Genomic DNA, 14326 nt, shown 5'->3' on the forward strand with positions numbered 1-14326 from the left:
ACTTTTTGGTATCTACTGTTGGTTACAGTTAGTGTAGTACTAAAATTACTATAAAACACTAGCAGAGTTTAGGGTAAACATTGATGAGTGTTCTGAAAAACACTGGGCAAAATGGGGGAAGATAGTGTAGTGTTTAAACTTAGTGTAACTGTATTGGTTTTTTACCATTATATTCATTTGATCCAAGTTTTAACTCATAAAAATAGTAACTTATAGAAAAGAAGCGTAGCTAAATTTATGTGGAATTTAATAGTTTATATCTAATACTGGATGCAGGACAGAAATTATATTTTCTGAGTGTTTAATTTAAAACTACTCCCATTCTAAAACTGTTCCCTCTAGAACAGAGTATGCCTCTGCAACATTTCATATTATGAATCCTTCGGATTTGTGCTTTATTTCAGCTGGCTCTTCCAAGGCAGGAGGTAGGTTTGTCACATTTTTATGGTTCATGTCAGTGATCAACATCATTACACTCACTGGTGAACAATAAGGGTAATAATACACATTCCTAAAATATATGCGGGCAGTAGCACAGCATTTAAGTCCTCCTTCCCAAGGTAAAAGTCAGAACAGTGATCACGGTCATTCCACCTCTTTGAAGAGTGCTTACAAAGTTTCTAGAAATATTTCTACCCTTAAAATCACTGCAGCCTTCCCCTGCAGAGCAAAACAACCCTGAGAGCGCTGTACTGTGTTGTCAGTGTTTCCCCTTGGGTTAGCAAAACACAGCAGCCTAGAGAACATTGTCATAGATTATTTCTTAGATCCTGCAGGCATTATAATGGCACAGACTAATGCAGCAGCTGGAAACACCAGAGAAATTGAGAGAGTCTCGAGTGAAAAATGAAACCACTGATGTGGGGGATGTTAAAAATCAGTGGCTGCTTGCTAGCACGCAGTTAGTTACTCTGCTTGAAGCCAGATCCACAGACTCCATACCTTCCCTCTCATTCCTTCCACACCTCCCTAAGTGCAGCAAGTATGTAATGCCCACTAATACCTGCAGATCAGAAAACAGAGATAATTCTGTGCACCAGAAGCATTTTCTCTTGCTTAGATTGGATATTTGTGAGAAATCATACAGGGTTTCAAAGTTTGAGTCCTAAATCCTCATACAAGTAAGTTTACAGACACCTAGTGTCCTCTAAAGTACTATTGCTGTTTATATCCAGAAAAGATTCTTGTAAATATCTTCTTTATTTCTTTTTAGTACATCATTTATGTTGAGGGAATATGTAACTATGTCATTAATACCAATATTTTGGTATTTGTGTCTTTGTCCCAATGATTTGGTGTTTAGCACAGTTAGTTTTTCTTTGGATTCTGTTTTTTCTATATAAAACCCACAGAAGAACAAGACAGGAAATAGCATTTCAGCTCTAATTTTGATAGTGGTTCTTCTTCATCTTAAACTAACTTAAGCTTAAGCTAATCCCAGATAGAGGGATTCCTATCTGACACTTACATTTGGTAGATAAGTGTTGTGAATGAGTGTTTTCAGGTCACTTAAAGAATCTGAGATCATACTGTTGCCAGGGTGGGGGCAGGGGGTACATCACAAAATGTGCCAGATTTTAGGACTTATTGAATGTCTGGCCCTTGTATTAGTGTGATTTTCTGTATTTTATATAAAGCACTCAAAGAACATAATGTAAATATAAACATTATGGTTATGTACATACCTTCTCATATGCATATTACTAGAGACATTGGGCTGAAATCCAGGTTTCTCATAAAGCATACTTAAAAAATAAATGGATTCAAAAATGAAAAAAGGATACATGGTAATAGAGAGTATGAAAACAAGTCATCTATGCTCTTAAACATGAAATGCTGTAATCACAAGAATCTCATGTATAGTTAGGGAAGGATAAATTAGAAAATTTTGAAATATTTATGTTTAGTGCTTTGATGGTAAATATTAATTAGGGGAGCTGGTAAATCATATGACCAGTGACATACGTGAAATTAATTAGGACCTTACCAGTTGTAGATTGCAAATTTATGTTCACTAACTAATAAAGAAAACAATACTTATAGATTAATTTCATTTTAAAATCAAAGCTATTTTGGAGTTGGGGACTGAAGAAGTTAACAGCAGTACAAGCTGACTGAATTTTGAGTGAGTTTTTTGAAAGGGTGGTTGTCTTTCATGTAAAACACTTTCATATAGAAACCAGAGTGCGTTTCAACAGACAGAGGGTACCACTATCCTGCTGTGAGCAGCTTTCTTATAACTACCCAGTATGAAACTGATAGTGTGGACTAGCTCTTTTGAATTAGTTGGTTTTGTTGTTTAGGAGTCTACTGGGTTGAATTCAGAACTGGGACATGAACTTCTAAGTCACAAACTAGCTTTGAAGATTGCTGTTTCAGCCTTGCAAATGTGTTTTAATTTGAGGTAATGAACAGCATTTTCAAGTCTCTAAAGAATCAAAAATTAAAGTCTCTGCAACTTTATAGCTGTTTAAGAATGTGAACTGCTTCTATTGAATTTTAATGGCTGACAAAATTCAAAATACAATAAATAACATTTGTTTGACAGCCTCTGCAGTCTAGAAGAGCACTGCCCATGCCATGCACCCCACATGTGATGTGGGCAAAAATGCATTTATTACAGAACTCACCTGTGTAGGAATGGGGGTCATTTATCTAAGAATTTCAGGTGACTGCCCACCTAAAAAGAGTCACTGTTCAAATTATTGGATATTCAGAATATATATTGATTTATATATATTGATATTCAGAAATCCTTGATAAAGTTTTAAGGCCAAAGCACAGCTATTAATAGCAGTCTTGTTGCTAAAATGGTGGATGGCACAGCTGAAGCTGTCCTGTTGATGCTTAGTAAAGACATAAGTAATAGAGCTGAGGTACACTGAGGTACAGAAATTCAGTCACTTACTGTGGGGTATATAGCTGCTCAGCAGTGCTCACAAAGGACCTTTGATCTCTTGTTACCACTGGTGTTCTGTTCACTTGCCTTGGCTTTTACATCTCTACAATGCAAATGAAAGAAGTGAGTCTCATGCAAAATAGGTACTATGTCATGAATAAAGTCATAAAAGTTCATGTTCCTTGCTAACATGGTCAGCAAAACCTTAAAATGTGTTTTGAGAGCACGCCTTCCCTATTTTTTCTGTCCGTCACTTTAGAGTAGGTATAGGCAACTTTCCTGAGAGCTTTTGTCAGGAAATAGAAGTATTTTATATGGGAAGAGAATCAGTGGCTTGCAGTTCTAAAAAGATGCTTGGATAGACAACTTGTGCTCATACAATATTAGGTATCGTCTAACTACAGCTCTAAGAAATATCAGAATTTACAAAACCTAGTAGCCACCTGTGATGGCACAGAACTTGCTCTATTTATTTTTTTAGGAAAAGCCCCATTGGTTTATTTCACAGCCATGGTTTAGACTTGTGATGTCAGTCTTATCTTGCTGACCTTTTATATAGATTCATTTAGGCTGGAAAAGACCTTTAATAGCATTAACAGTAAACATGACACTGCCAAGTGTTTTGCTCAACACAGAAGCATCTCTCATTTCTTTGAAATGAATAGTTGTTCATTATCAGCAAAATACAGTTGTTTTTCTTGATACAGGCTGAACAGTCAAAAGAAGAGCAGAAACAAGGTTTAAGTGCTGAGAAATTGATGAGGAAGGCTTCTAAGGATGTGTGCCGGCTACGGGAGCAGAGCCAGAAAGTGCCACTGCAGGTGCAGTCATTCAGGTATGGCCTGTTCTGCTTTTCATGCCTTTTTTAATGTAGTGAAGTAACATGAACTGTTTCTAGGTATAACCAGACATACTCTGTAGTATTAGTAAAAAATCCACATGGCTTTGGCTTGCCAGAAACATCACAGATTTCTAACATGGTTCTAAGTTGGAGTTTCAGAGGGCCAGGCTTCGGTGACCTGCTCATGTGGGAGTTCAGAGGTGGTGAGGAAGCTGAGAGGAGTGTCATACCCTGTGTGACATCTGCTATAGGCAGGCACGTGTGTGGCTCTTGCTGTAGCTCACCTCACCCACATCAGGTTGACTGTGGGCTTTTAGTCATGGGAGCTCTTCCAGTGATGGCAAGGGCCTGAAACAAATGGCCACTCAATGAGAAGTAGGGCAGGATACAGCTCATCAGGAAACTTATTAACCACTACTTGTGCCTTGCTCAAGACTTAGTATTTAAGAAAGATCTTGAATCCCTCCTCTGTTTTGTTTCCCTTCTCTTTTTGGTTGTGAAGCAACCAATTACTTGAAGCAATTAATGAAGTGTTCTTGCTTAGCATAAGACAGAATAAGCACTATTTATCTTAAACCTTAATCCTCACTGGTCTAAATTCCTAAAAGACCGGCCAGTAAGTGGCAGGACTTGCAGCCTGGAGGCCACACTTAAATATAGAAAGAAATACACATCTATTGATTGAAAAATGCAATGTTTCAATGCTTGCTCTTGCACATAGAAACAGTACTGCAAGTTAATTTGGTTTGTTTTGTTAGTTACCACACATTTTTCGAGTTTGAATTTTGGATTCCTTTATAGGAAATTTAAGTCAGCTGCTGAGACTTCTTTCCCTTTTTTTAACCTTCTTTTGTGAGCAGTTGGAGAAATCCATAAGCAAGTAGGGGCCTATGAGGCAGCATGTATTGCAAACCATAGCTGTAAGTGATGCAGAACCAAAGCAAGAGAGAAAGGAAAGGGGTTCCTCAGCTAAGGTGTATTACAGCTGAGTAATTTATCTTCAGCTTGAAATTCAGAGCATCCTGAAGATTTCACTTTTTGTGCATATCTTGAGAAAGGGTTTTGGTCAGTGCTGGTCATTTAAGCATCATCACAGACAGACTGCTGCCTAAATCCACAGGAATGTGTAATAGTGCCTAAAACCCCATTCCCCTGCAAGAAGGATATCAAAAGGCTCTATTTTCCTTTATTTTCTAGTCACCACACAACTAAGAAGAGAAAGCCAGTTTAGGTTGATTTTGCTCTGAGCTACTGTTTTTCATGGAAACTCCAGCAAAAAACATGGTTTAGTCTTCTGGATAAATACTTACCTCTGGAGGCTGAATTGTGCCCTGCCAGTTGGACTTGTTACAGTGCTGTGGCCTCAGACTAATCACAGAGAGTCATTTTTAAAGCTCTCAAGAAGAATGACTCTTCTGAGCTTTAATTTTTAAGCCCCCAATACTTCTCTGCTGCTTTCTAGTCTGCTGCTAGGCAATCCTGTGTAAACTTGTTATGCTTCAGTAATGTCTCAGTTCATAGGTGACAGAAAAGGTAACAGCACAGGGGAAGCAACTGGAGAATGGGTTGACAATTCTGCTTCTCTGAGTCTTGCCCAGACACGACTATTCCCCGCTTGGCCTTTTCCCACGTCAGGATAAAATTATTTATTTTGCCTTCTCATCCCCCTACTGAAAATATCATCATTGGAAATTCAGTGACTGGAACTACATTTCAGTCTTATCATTGCAGTTATTAATGAAATACTGGTATTTTTTTCTCTTTCAAAACTGGAACTGCTTTTTACATAAATCTGCGTAGGAAGGTAATTGTGTCAGAATGCTACATTTGTTGTAAACAAATTTTATGTGTATTTTCCAAACCTGCGTTTTAAAGAATTATGCTCTTACATTAGCAACTCTACAGCAGATAACATTGAAGTCATGCCACAAATGGTAAAAAAAGTCTCTTGTTTTCTTTTCTAATTTCAGGGAGAAGATAGCATACTTCACAAGAGCAAAGATCAGTATACCAGCCCTTCCAGCTGATGATGTATAATTATGCAGTTTCATTGAAGTGTTTTTTCCACTTGTTCATCTCTTTTCAGATGAGCTTTGTAGTTCCAGTGATGTGCTTTCAAAGATCTTCTATTTTACATTCACTATTGATATGTTTATTTGTAAAATATAGTGAACTGAATTGTTGTAAGCTTAAAAAAATGGCAAAAAAACCCAACAAACAGAAAACCAAAGTAGATTAATTTTGGTATGCTGATGCTGATTTTGTACAGTTTGTGTGTATTGCATCTGTGTTTTTATTTTGTAAAGATGGAACAAAGGAACAAAGGCAGTACACTAAGCATATATCCTGTTGAACTGCACTGTGTTGAGAAAAATTATGTTCAACAGACAATTGTTTATCTTTTCACGATTTTCATGTGAGCAGACTGTGAAAATGGCTGTTCTGCCATGCAATACTTTTGTACAAGAGTGTAACTTTTATAGTTTAAAGTTAACCACAAGCGTAAGCTCCTTTCCAAAACATCCAGGCTGCCTCACAACAGCTGCTGATTAGATTCATCATCCACGATGTAATTTTGTTTCTGAAAATAATTTTTTTCTGGTTTTGTTTTTTTAATACTTTGTAGGAAGATACAGAGTTCAGAGTTTAGTTTTGTGAATGTACAGTACTTTAACCTGCACTAAAAGGTTTCTTGTATCTGCGGGAGAGTGAGAAAGGGAAGGCAGACAAGTAACCCTAAAAACTTAACTTTGAGACTACCAAAAGGGGCAGCTGCTTTCTGAACAGGATGAATCAAATTCATAATACCACCATTGCAATTGGAAGAGTTATACCCACTGTGCTCTTAAAACAGAGAGTTTTTCTCTGTTAATCATTTGTCCAAGGGGGCTGTCTGATTGCCAGCTAGGAATAATGAAGGAGTGTGCTAGGTTTGCAGATCTGTGACGCAGCATGAAAGTATTTATACCAGAAAAAAATCTCTCACATGCTAACTCAGATAACAGAAGTCCTGTAGGTAAGGTAAACCATTTTCTGAAAAAGGTCCTTACTAAAAGGCTGCACAAATTTTGGTACAATAAATAACAGTTTTTAAAATATAGAATTGACCATGTATGCAGTTGGGGGTGCACATGTTTAATGAATAGATGTGAACAGCTTGTTTCAAATGTCTTGCGTGCTCCTTCCTAGCAGGCTGCTTCATCAGAAGGCAACTTGGATGCCTTCTGTTAGAAGTTCAGAACATTGGATGTTGGTGTTGAAGCAGTCCTGTCTTGGTAAAGCAGTTGGGGTCATCTTCTGTGGATACTGTGTAAGTAGGTGGATATTGCAGAGAACAGAAATATTTCATTTTCTACTTAGTATGTTGCACTCAGATGTATTTCATTCACTGGCTACAGTTTTCTTCCCCAAGCAACAAGCCACATTGCATGAACTTCATCTTTCAGAAATGTTATAATTACTTGCTGAGCAAATGGAAACAATATAACCACAATATGGTAGCAGCTGTCTTAGATTCAAAGTGACAATTCTGTAACGACAGGTCTGTGTAACACCCAAGGGTTTTCTTATGCACAAATACATCAGTTCACTGAAATATAAAGCCAAACATGCTATTTTGAGCAAGATGACTGATTCAACATCCTTTATGAATGCCCCATTTGTTTTTTGTGTCTTTGGTTTGAGATAACATTCATGTTTTAAAGGTCAATTAAAAAAAATCTGGAATTATTTAATGTAGAGGTGAAATGAAGGTTGACAGTTTCAACTTCTCAATTTGATTATATAAGGTGTTTGTAGAATGATGTTTAGAGGTCTACTTTATGATTTTTCTTTTTATTTATTTACAGTCTTATTTATGTTCTGTTTAATATAGTTCAGTTCTGGCCATGTAAGTATTTGTCATTAAGGATGCGATTGTGAAAAATACTTAAAAGTGTCTAAATTCTTGCCCAGTTAGCTGGTTTTTCTCAAATGTTGAATAATTTTCCAAAAAAAAAGTATTATTGTCTGATTTGTAAGCATATGGTGAAGTCAAAACCTGAGTATTGCTGGCTTTGGCTTACAAAACTCCTTTAAAAATGAGAGACAGACATATTCATGCTCTTCATTTTCCAGATTTGTAAAGTTGAACATTTTTATAGGCAGCTTTTAACAATTCTGGGTTTGGAGTTTGGGGTTTTTTACTAATTCAGTGTGGCACACTTGAAACACTCAATAGAATAAGCTAAAATATTACACACAAATAAAGTTCCATCAGTGTAAAGTGATAAATATTACTCTTGGAGTGAAATTTACCCTGCACAGCAGGATATAACGAATGTAATTAGTTCTATTTCCAGGTACCAATGTCAGTGCATTGAATATATCAAAAAGTAAATATTACTGGTACAAGAATATTTAGCCAAATGAGCAAAGTTTAGCAGAATTGTAATAGAACACAAATAATTTTAAGATTATTTTTCTTTTTACTATTGCTATGTTTATACTGTATTAAATATCAAATGCTCAGGACTGAACTAAATATTTAATCAGGTTATATTCTGAATGTGTTTCTGTTCTAATTTTGTCTGTAAGAGTATGCAAGTACATTACATAGATTAACTTGTCTCTGCACTTTTCATGTGTTTCAGTGATTGGAAAATACATTTTTTAACAAAGCTCTTTTCCAGACTAGTGTTTTATTTAGTTCTTTTATTGCTCTTCTCTCTATATATATTGTCTTTGCAGAAACAGATGGCTGCTACAGCTTTGTCAATGTAAAATCATGGCAATTTATAGAAAGTTCACATCAATCACTGACAGCTGTAAGGATAAGTTATATGGAAACTAATTCATATACTTCAGTTAGTTCTTTACATTCATGAAGGAAAAACTGCACCTGCAATGAACATGGCTGAGTCTCCTCCAGACAGCAGCTCATTATTGCCCAGAAATACTGGCTTTCCTTAGAGAGAGAGATTGGGCAGGGATAGAGGTGGTAATATTCTCTGTCTCTCACAATGGAGAATCTTGCATTACATTACATAATGTCTGAGAAAATTTAGTTTCCTGTTACAGGCCCAGCAAACTTCATTTAAGCTTGAACTGCATTAGGTTTGTGTAGTGCATGGTGAACTGGTGATACAAACTCTTTATGACTTCAATTAATATTCTTTTGTAGAAAATACATAAAGCAGCCCCAGTAGGAGTTCTGCCATTTAAAATATGGTCAAGTCTCCATTCAGGCCTAGAGATTAAAAATTTTATACTCACTCCTCCAAGTCATACCACAAAAACAAAATCTGCCATTTATCAGACTTGGGAGAAATACAGTGGTGGCTTAAATTGCCATAGCTCATCAATTCATGTCATTAAAAGTGGAAGTAAGTAGTGATTAAAGGAACTACTCGGTAAGAAAGAATCCCACCCCCGCTCCTGTAAACAGTAACCTGTCTGTTCAGCAAGTCTTTGTCTCCTACTGTACTGCAAGCAAGATGTTAGAAAACCTACCCTGCCCTTTTTTAAGTCTTCCATTTCCAGTTTCCAGATGTTGATGGGCATCTTGTACATTGCCATTGGATACTGCTCTCGTAAGTGATGGTCAGGTGATAAACAGATTGTGAAGAGGAGTAGAGATCTCCCTAGAATTAGAATAAATCCACAAATTCCTATCTGGGCATCCCCTAATTCTGATCTGGGCAGAATCTCTGGGATGCCACTATTCCAAATCTCCTGGATTACAGTGTAAACTAGGGACAGGGTCTCCAGACTTCACCTGGAGTATTCTTCCAAGTAGTAACAGGTTTTTTTATCTTCTGCACTGTATCCTCCATCTTTAGACAGTGCAAACCAGGACTGGAGATCACAAGGCTCAGAAGTCCTAGTCCATTCTATGTAGCTACTAAAATCATGGAAATCTTGAATTCTAGGAAAGAATAAAAATCTCTACACTGTGTTCCTACATCATTTGCCAGAGTCCCATGCTCCAAAGCTCTCGTGCGTTTATGTCTAAACTGAGATTTTTCCAGCCTGGTAAGTAGATACAGGTATCAGTTAAAATCCTTCCTAGCACAGATATCAGAAATCCAGCTAACAGTAGCCTGTGCCTGCTTGCCAAGTTCATTTTTTGCAATCACAGAAGCCCAAAACCATTGGCTTTTGCGGGCACTGTTCAGCTCAGTTCTTTGTCATACTCTGTCATAAATAAGCACAAGTTAAAACAATGCTCTATGAAGTATGAACTACTTCTCCCCTCCCTCCTGCTTTGCCTGGTTCCACATGCAGTGTTTGGGGGACTGGGACATGGTGTGGTAAAGCAGTAGGAGAATGGTGTGGCCACAGTTGGGCTCACTTTTCATTAGTTTTTTGTTTGATTTTTTTAAGAAAAGCATATACTTGGTTTTTCATCAATCAGCTAAAGCATTACAGCAATTTTGCTGATTTTGGCATCTCAGTTTGTTTTTAAGTTCTATCATCACATTGATGCACTTTCACTTAGAGCAAATGATACTGTCTGCTTTGTGGCTAGTTAAATGCTATATGTTTAATGTCAAATATACAGCAACATGTTCCAAGCATGAGTGAATGGAACTTAAGGGACCTCAGACAGGATGCATAATGACTCAAGACCTGTGTCAGAGGAAGATAGCTACACTGGTTTTTAAAGAGGCATTTCTCAGCCTATTTTTGGTGCATAAAGTATGCAGGTGCCAGAAACACTTAGAATAACTTGTATGGGCAGTTTAATGTGGCAGACTGGAAGAACACAGCTTGCTGGGTCTAAGCACCCACACCATCACACCCCATGCACAAAAAGACAGTTGCAAAGCTTGCTACAATTTCAGAAACCTACTATTTCCAAATACACAGAAAAACCATTTTATGCAATGCAGGTATTCAGACTGTTTAGGATCAGCTATTTCCTCTAAGTTCATATGTCACTGCATCAGTCAAGTGGAAAATTGCATCAGGGAGTCAAACTTTGTGGCTTATTTCACTGGTTACATAAAAAAGAAAGCGCATTTTGGTTAAAATCCAAGATGTAAGAGAACATGCATATTCATTTTCAGGATTTTACACTGCAGTTAAGAAAGCAAAAACACCTTTTGCATGCAGTCTGTGAACACCTCAGCATTTTGCTGCGAAACAGTTTTAAGCAGTTCCACAGGTGAGAAAACATACCACCTTCCAATACCAGTTTATGGAGAAAACAGATATAAATTTAGAAAATCAGCTGCATAACAAAGAGTTCTTTGAATTACTACCGGAACAAGCTTCTGGCTTGCACTAGGGTTTGGAAAAGATAGGGCAGTATTGCTGTACTGCTTAAAACTTCCCATTTTAAGGCCTTGTTTCAGTTTCCAAGCATTGACACTGATCCTGCTGTTCTGCTACTGCATAATGGACTGAAGATGGATGGACTTCAGTAGAACAGATTGTGCAATTAAGTAGGGATCCTCCTAATATAAGACAAAATCCAGCAAGCCAGCCAACAAACAATGCTTCCCCGAAATCCCACCTGGGAACAATATCTGGTATATTCTCATCCCAGAATTCCTGGACTGTGGCATGGGCAACCCAGGAAACCGGGACAATAGCTGTAATCCCCGATATCCAGAAGAGCATTCCTCCAAACAGCAACAACCGTTTCTTTTGTTCCTGTTGTCTTTCACCAATTTTCAAACAGTCCAACCCAAATCCTGAGAGCAAAAGGCCCAAAAGCCCTGATCCATTGGAAAAAACCATCAAAATCCTAGAAATCCTGAGCTCTGGAGGCAAAGCTAGGAAAGAATCGAAGTCCTTGCACTGCATTCCGCCTTCTTCCTGGACAACACAAGCTTGCCAGAGTCCCATGGTCCAGATCTCCAGTTCATTTAGTTCCAAGTTAAGGTTTTTCCACTGGGGTAGATAGGTGGTGAGACAGGACAGGACCCATCCCAACAGAGAGACCAATATGCCACTTAATTGCATCACTGGTTGATAGACTAAGGCCATTGTAAGAGGAGAGTCCTGAAAGCTTGCGGAGAAAGGTCTCCCCAGCAGTTCTGTACCAACTGCTACCTTGAGTGATGGTGGAAGCTGTGATGATTTTAGGTCTCTGCTGCCCCAAATATAAGCCCTTGCTATTAACCCTTTGCAAGCTCTGAAACACGTTTTTGTTCTTCATGAATATAAAGTTTCACATAAAGGACGAAGGACTTCACTAAACCATGAGTTAGGCTTTCCGATAAGGATTTGATCTGTTACCTTCCAATTTGCTTGGTAAAATTATATCCCAATGCCTGATGATTACAAGCTTGAGGATGAACAAAGAGGGCTCTATGACCCCTCACCCTAAAACACAACAGAAATCTTTGTGCTTCAATACGGATTAATTAGATTTTAAGTGGTGATAAAAAGGCAGCCCTGTGTGCAACAGGACTTCATTGTAATAGCTAAATTTGAGATTTCAGGGATGTAAATCAAGGCCTTGTAAAGAAAGGTAGACTGTTTGCCTATAATCTTTATTCTTAGGCTTCCTCAACATACACCATGGCTTATCTTCCACTGCCCTGTTTTATGTACCCAGCACTGTAAAAGACACTTTGTAAAAGATCCTTATGTTTCACATTTTCTACATTCATTTCTTTTAAAATGGGCTTTGTTTTGACGGACTCTTAAGGGGAAAAGGAGACGGGTATGGTGAAAGTACCATAGAAAATGAAATCCTAGACATGCCCTCCACCATAATGAACCCGGGCAGATCATCAGCCAGCGTAAACTTTACCTGCCCCAAGACTTCAGCAACACCATGGTAGCAGCTTACACCAGCTCAGTGTCCCCTTTCCTAAAGCCCCTGTCCCAGATGTCACACAGAGTATTCACTTAGCATCTAACAACATTTGGCACTCAATGCTCCCAGGGCCAGGAATGCCTAGCACACCTTCCTGATCAAAGCAAGATACCATTATGCCATTACTCCATTAGGAAACCCTGCTTTTTCCTGCTCTCATGTCAGCTAACCTTGTGCTTGTCTACAGGGTCAGAAGGAGAACAGCTGCTGTTTCCCTTCCCACATGTAACAGCACAGCCTGTCTGGGAAGGAGCTGAGCAGCATGAACACATCTACAAGAGTATGACCCAGAGATGTTTTCCAGTCTTTCTTTATTTCATTTCCTAGACAGGATAATTTATTTATCTGTATATTTTAATTCTCAGTTGCTCAAAATGGGTTATGTGATGGGAAAACATAACACTGATTTTGAAGGTTTCCAAAATCCTGAATCATTATCATGGGTATCATTAAGGGTATCATTAAGAACTGCCACTGTGAGATTATCTCTCCTTCCTCATTTTTATAGAGAGTTTTAAATTCAAACCCTTGGTTTTTTCCTGTCAGTCACAAGCTGTGAAGAACCAACAAAAAACCTCCAGAAATATGATCTATCTCCCTTTCTTTTGTACCAACTCATTAGTTTGGCAGCTTATATTTGATCAAAAAAATTACTATGCACAAGACCAGAAATCACCAAGGATATAACTGACAACACTAGGAACAAAGTGTTGCAAGCTAGCCTGTAACTTTGGCCATCCACAGGGCAAAAGAAAAATAAGACAGATCAATCCTGGATTCATTCATTCTCCAGAATGAATATTTTCATATTTGGCAGTGTTGTTTCTGTGCCCTTTCTCTGTTCAGAGGAGCAATGCTAGTTCTGGAAATCCTTGTGACTTTCAATGAGAACCTCCATAACACCATTTAAATAATTTTTAAGATAACCATGATTTAGGAGTGATTCTGTGCCTGCAGGGGCTACATGTTTATCTGACTTTAAAATCACAGTTACTGAAAGACTGTTACAGAAGCCTGTTGTGCTTCTCTTGACTGTGAACATTTAATATTTTCTTCTCTGCTCTTCATTCCAACAATCAATATAGTCTGAGAACAGCATCCAGTCTGTGAAGTCCATCCATTTTGCAACTGTTGACTACAACAGGCACAGTATACCAGCCTTTAAATTATAGCCATCAGAAGTACTGGAACTGCTACATTAGTGGGATCTGCCAATTAAGTTCTGCAACTTACTATTAACAATGCACTAACTTTGAGCAAGAAAAGCTTCCTTACACTATTCTGGATTATATGCAATTCTTGTTCTTTTGGAGGGAGGAGAAGGTAACACATGACTTGGGACTAGGATTGTAACAAGGTCTGAAATGCCTTTACTTGGAATTTACTGATCTTACCAAAAAACACAGCTGGACTATGTACATTCTTAGGTCAGTCACTGCCTTAGTCTTATCTCCCTTGTTCTTCTTTCACACTTTTCCTCCTCACTGTTACTTCTTTTCTCTACATCTAAAAATATCTCATCCTCAGAATAATTGTATTTGGTGGACTGGCTCCTACACAAGTGTCAGAGTTACTACAAAGCCTAAAGGGCTAGAACTGGGTCCCCATCAGTTTCTGTCCCATGGCTCAGAGCAATTGGAAACATAAGGCCAGGATTTACTGTTACTCTGCTGTGACAACAAACATCTGCCAGCATCTGCACAACCCGAAACAACAGATCATCTCGGGGGGTTTCAGTGGAGATGGCCACTGAAAGATGGGTCCCAGGCCAGCA

At 38.1% G+C, this 14326-nt stretch overlaps 3 protein-coding genes and 1 pseudogene across 3 annotated transcripts in view; 1 reads left to right on the forward strand and 3 right to left on the reverse strand.

The window, feature by feature from the left end:
- Positions 1–8398, forward strand: part of WWC2 (WW and C2 domain containing 2) — a 99629-nt gene extending 91231 nt beyond the window's left edge. Inside the window, exons 22-23 of the mRNA XM_071432160.1 lie at positions 3607–3734; positions 5711–8398. Of these exons, the coding sequence (XP_071288261.1) occupies positions 3607–3734; positions 5711–5777 (195 nt within the window). The 3' untranslated portion in view covers positions 5778–8398. The remainder of the gene's footprint in view (positions 1–3606; positions 3735–5710) is intronic.
- DCTD (dCMP deaminase) overlaps positions 1–14326 on the reverse strand; it is a 214487-nt gene that overhangs the window by 150159 nt on the left and 50002 nt on the right. The window contains exon 3 of the mRNA XM_071432163.1: positions 2909–3002. The gene's annotated coding sequence lies outside the window, so the exon portion shown is untranslated. The remainder of the gene's footprint in view (positions 1–2908; positions 3003–14326) is intronic.
- On the reverse strand, positions 9196–9843 carry LOC139592653 (claudin-22-like; annotated as a pseudogene).
- LOC139592625 (claudin-22-like) lies at positions 11061–11714 on the reverse strand. The gene has a single exon (XM_071432707.1). It carries the CDS (start codon positions 11712–11714, stop codon positions 11061–11063), a length of 654 nt encoding a protein of 217 aa, XP_071288808.1.

Source organism: Agelaius tricolor, unplaced genomic scaffold (assembly GCF_023055355.1).
Source record: "Agelaius tricolor isolate 1412-34295 unplaced genomic scaffold, bAgeTri1.0.p SCAF_8, whole genome shotgun sequence".
Classification (NCBI taxonomy): domain Eukaryota; kingdom Metazoa; phylum Chordata; class Aves; order Passeriformes; family Icteridae; genus Agelaius; species Agelaius tricolor.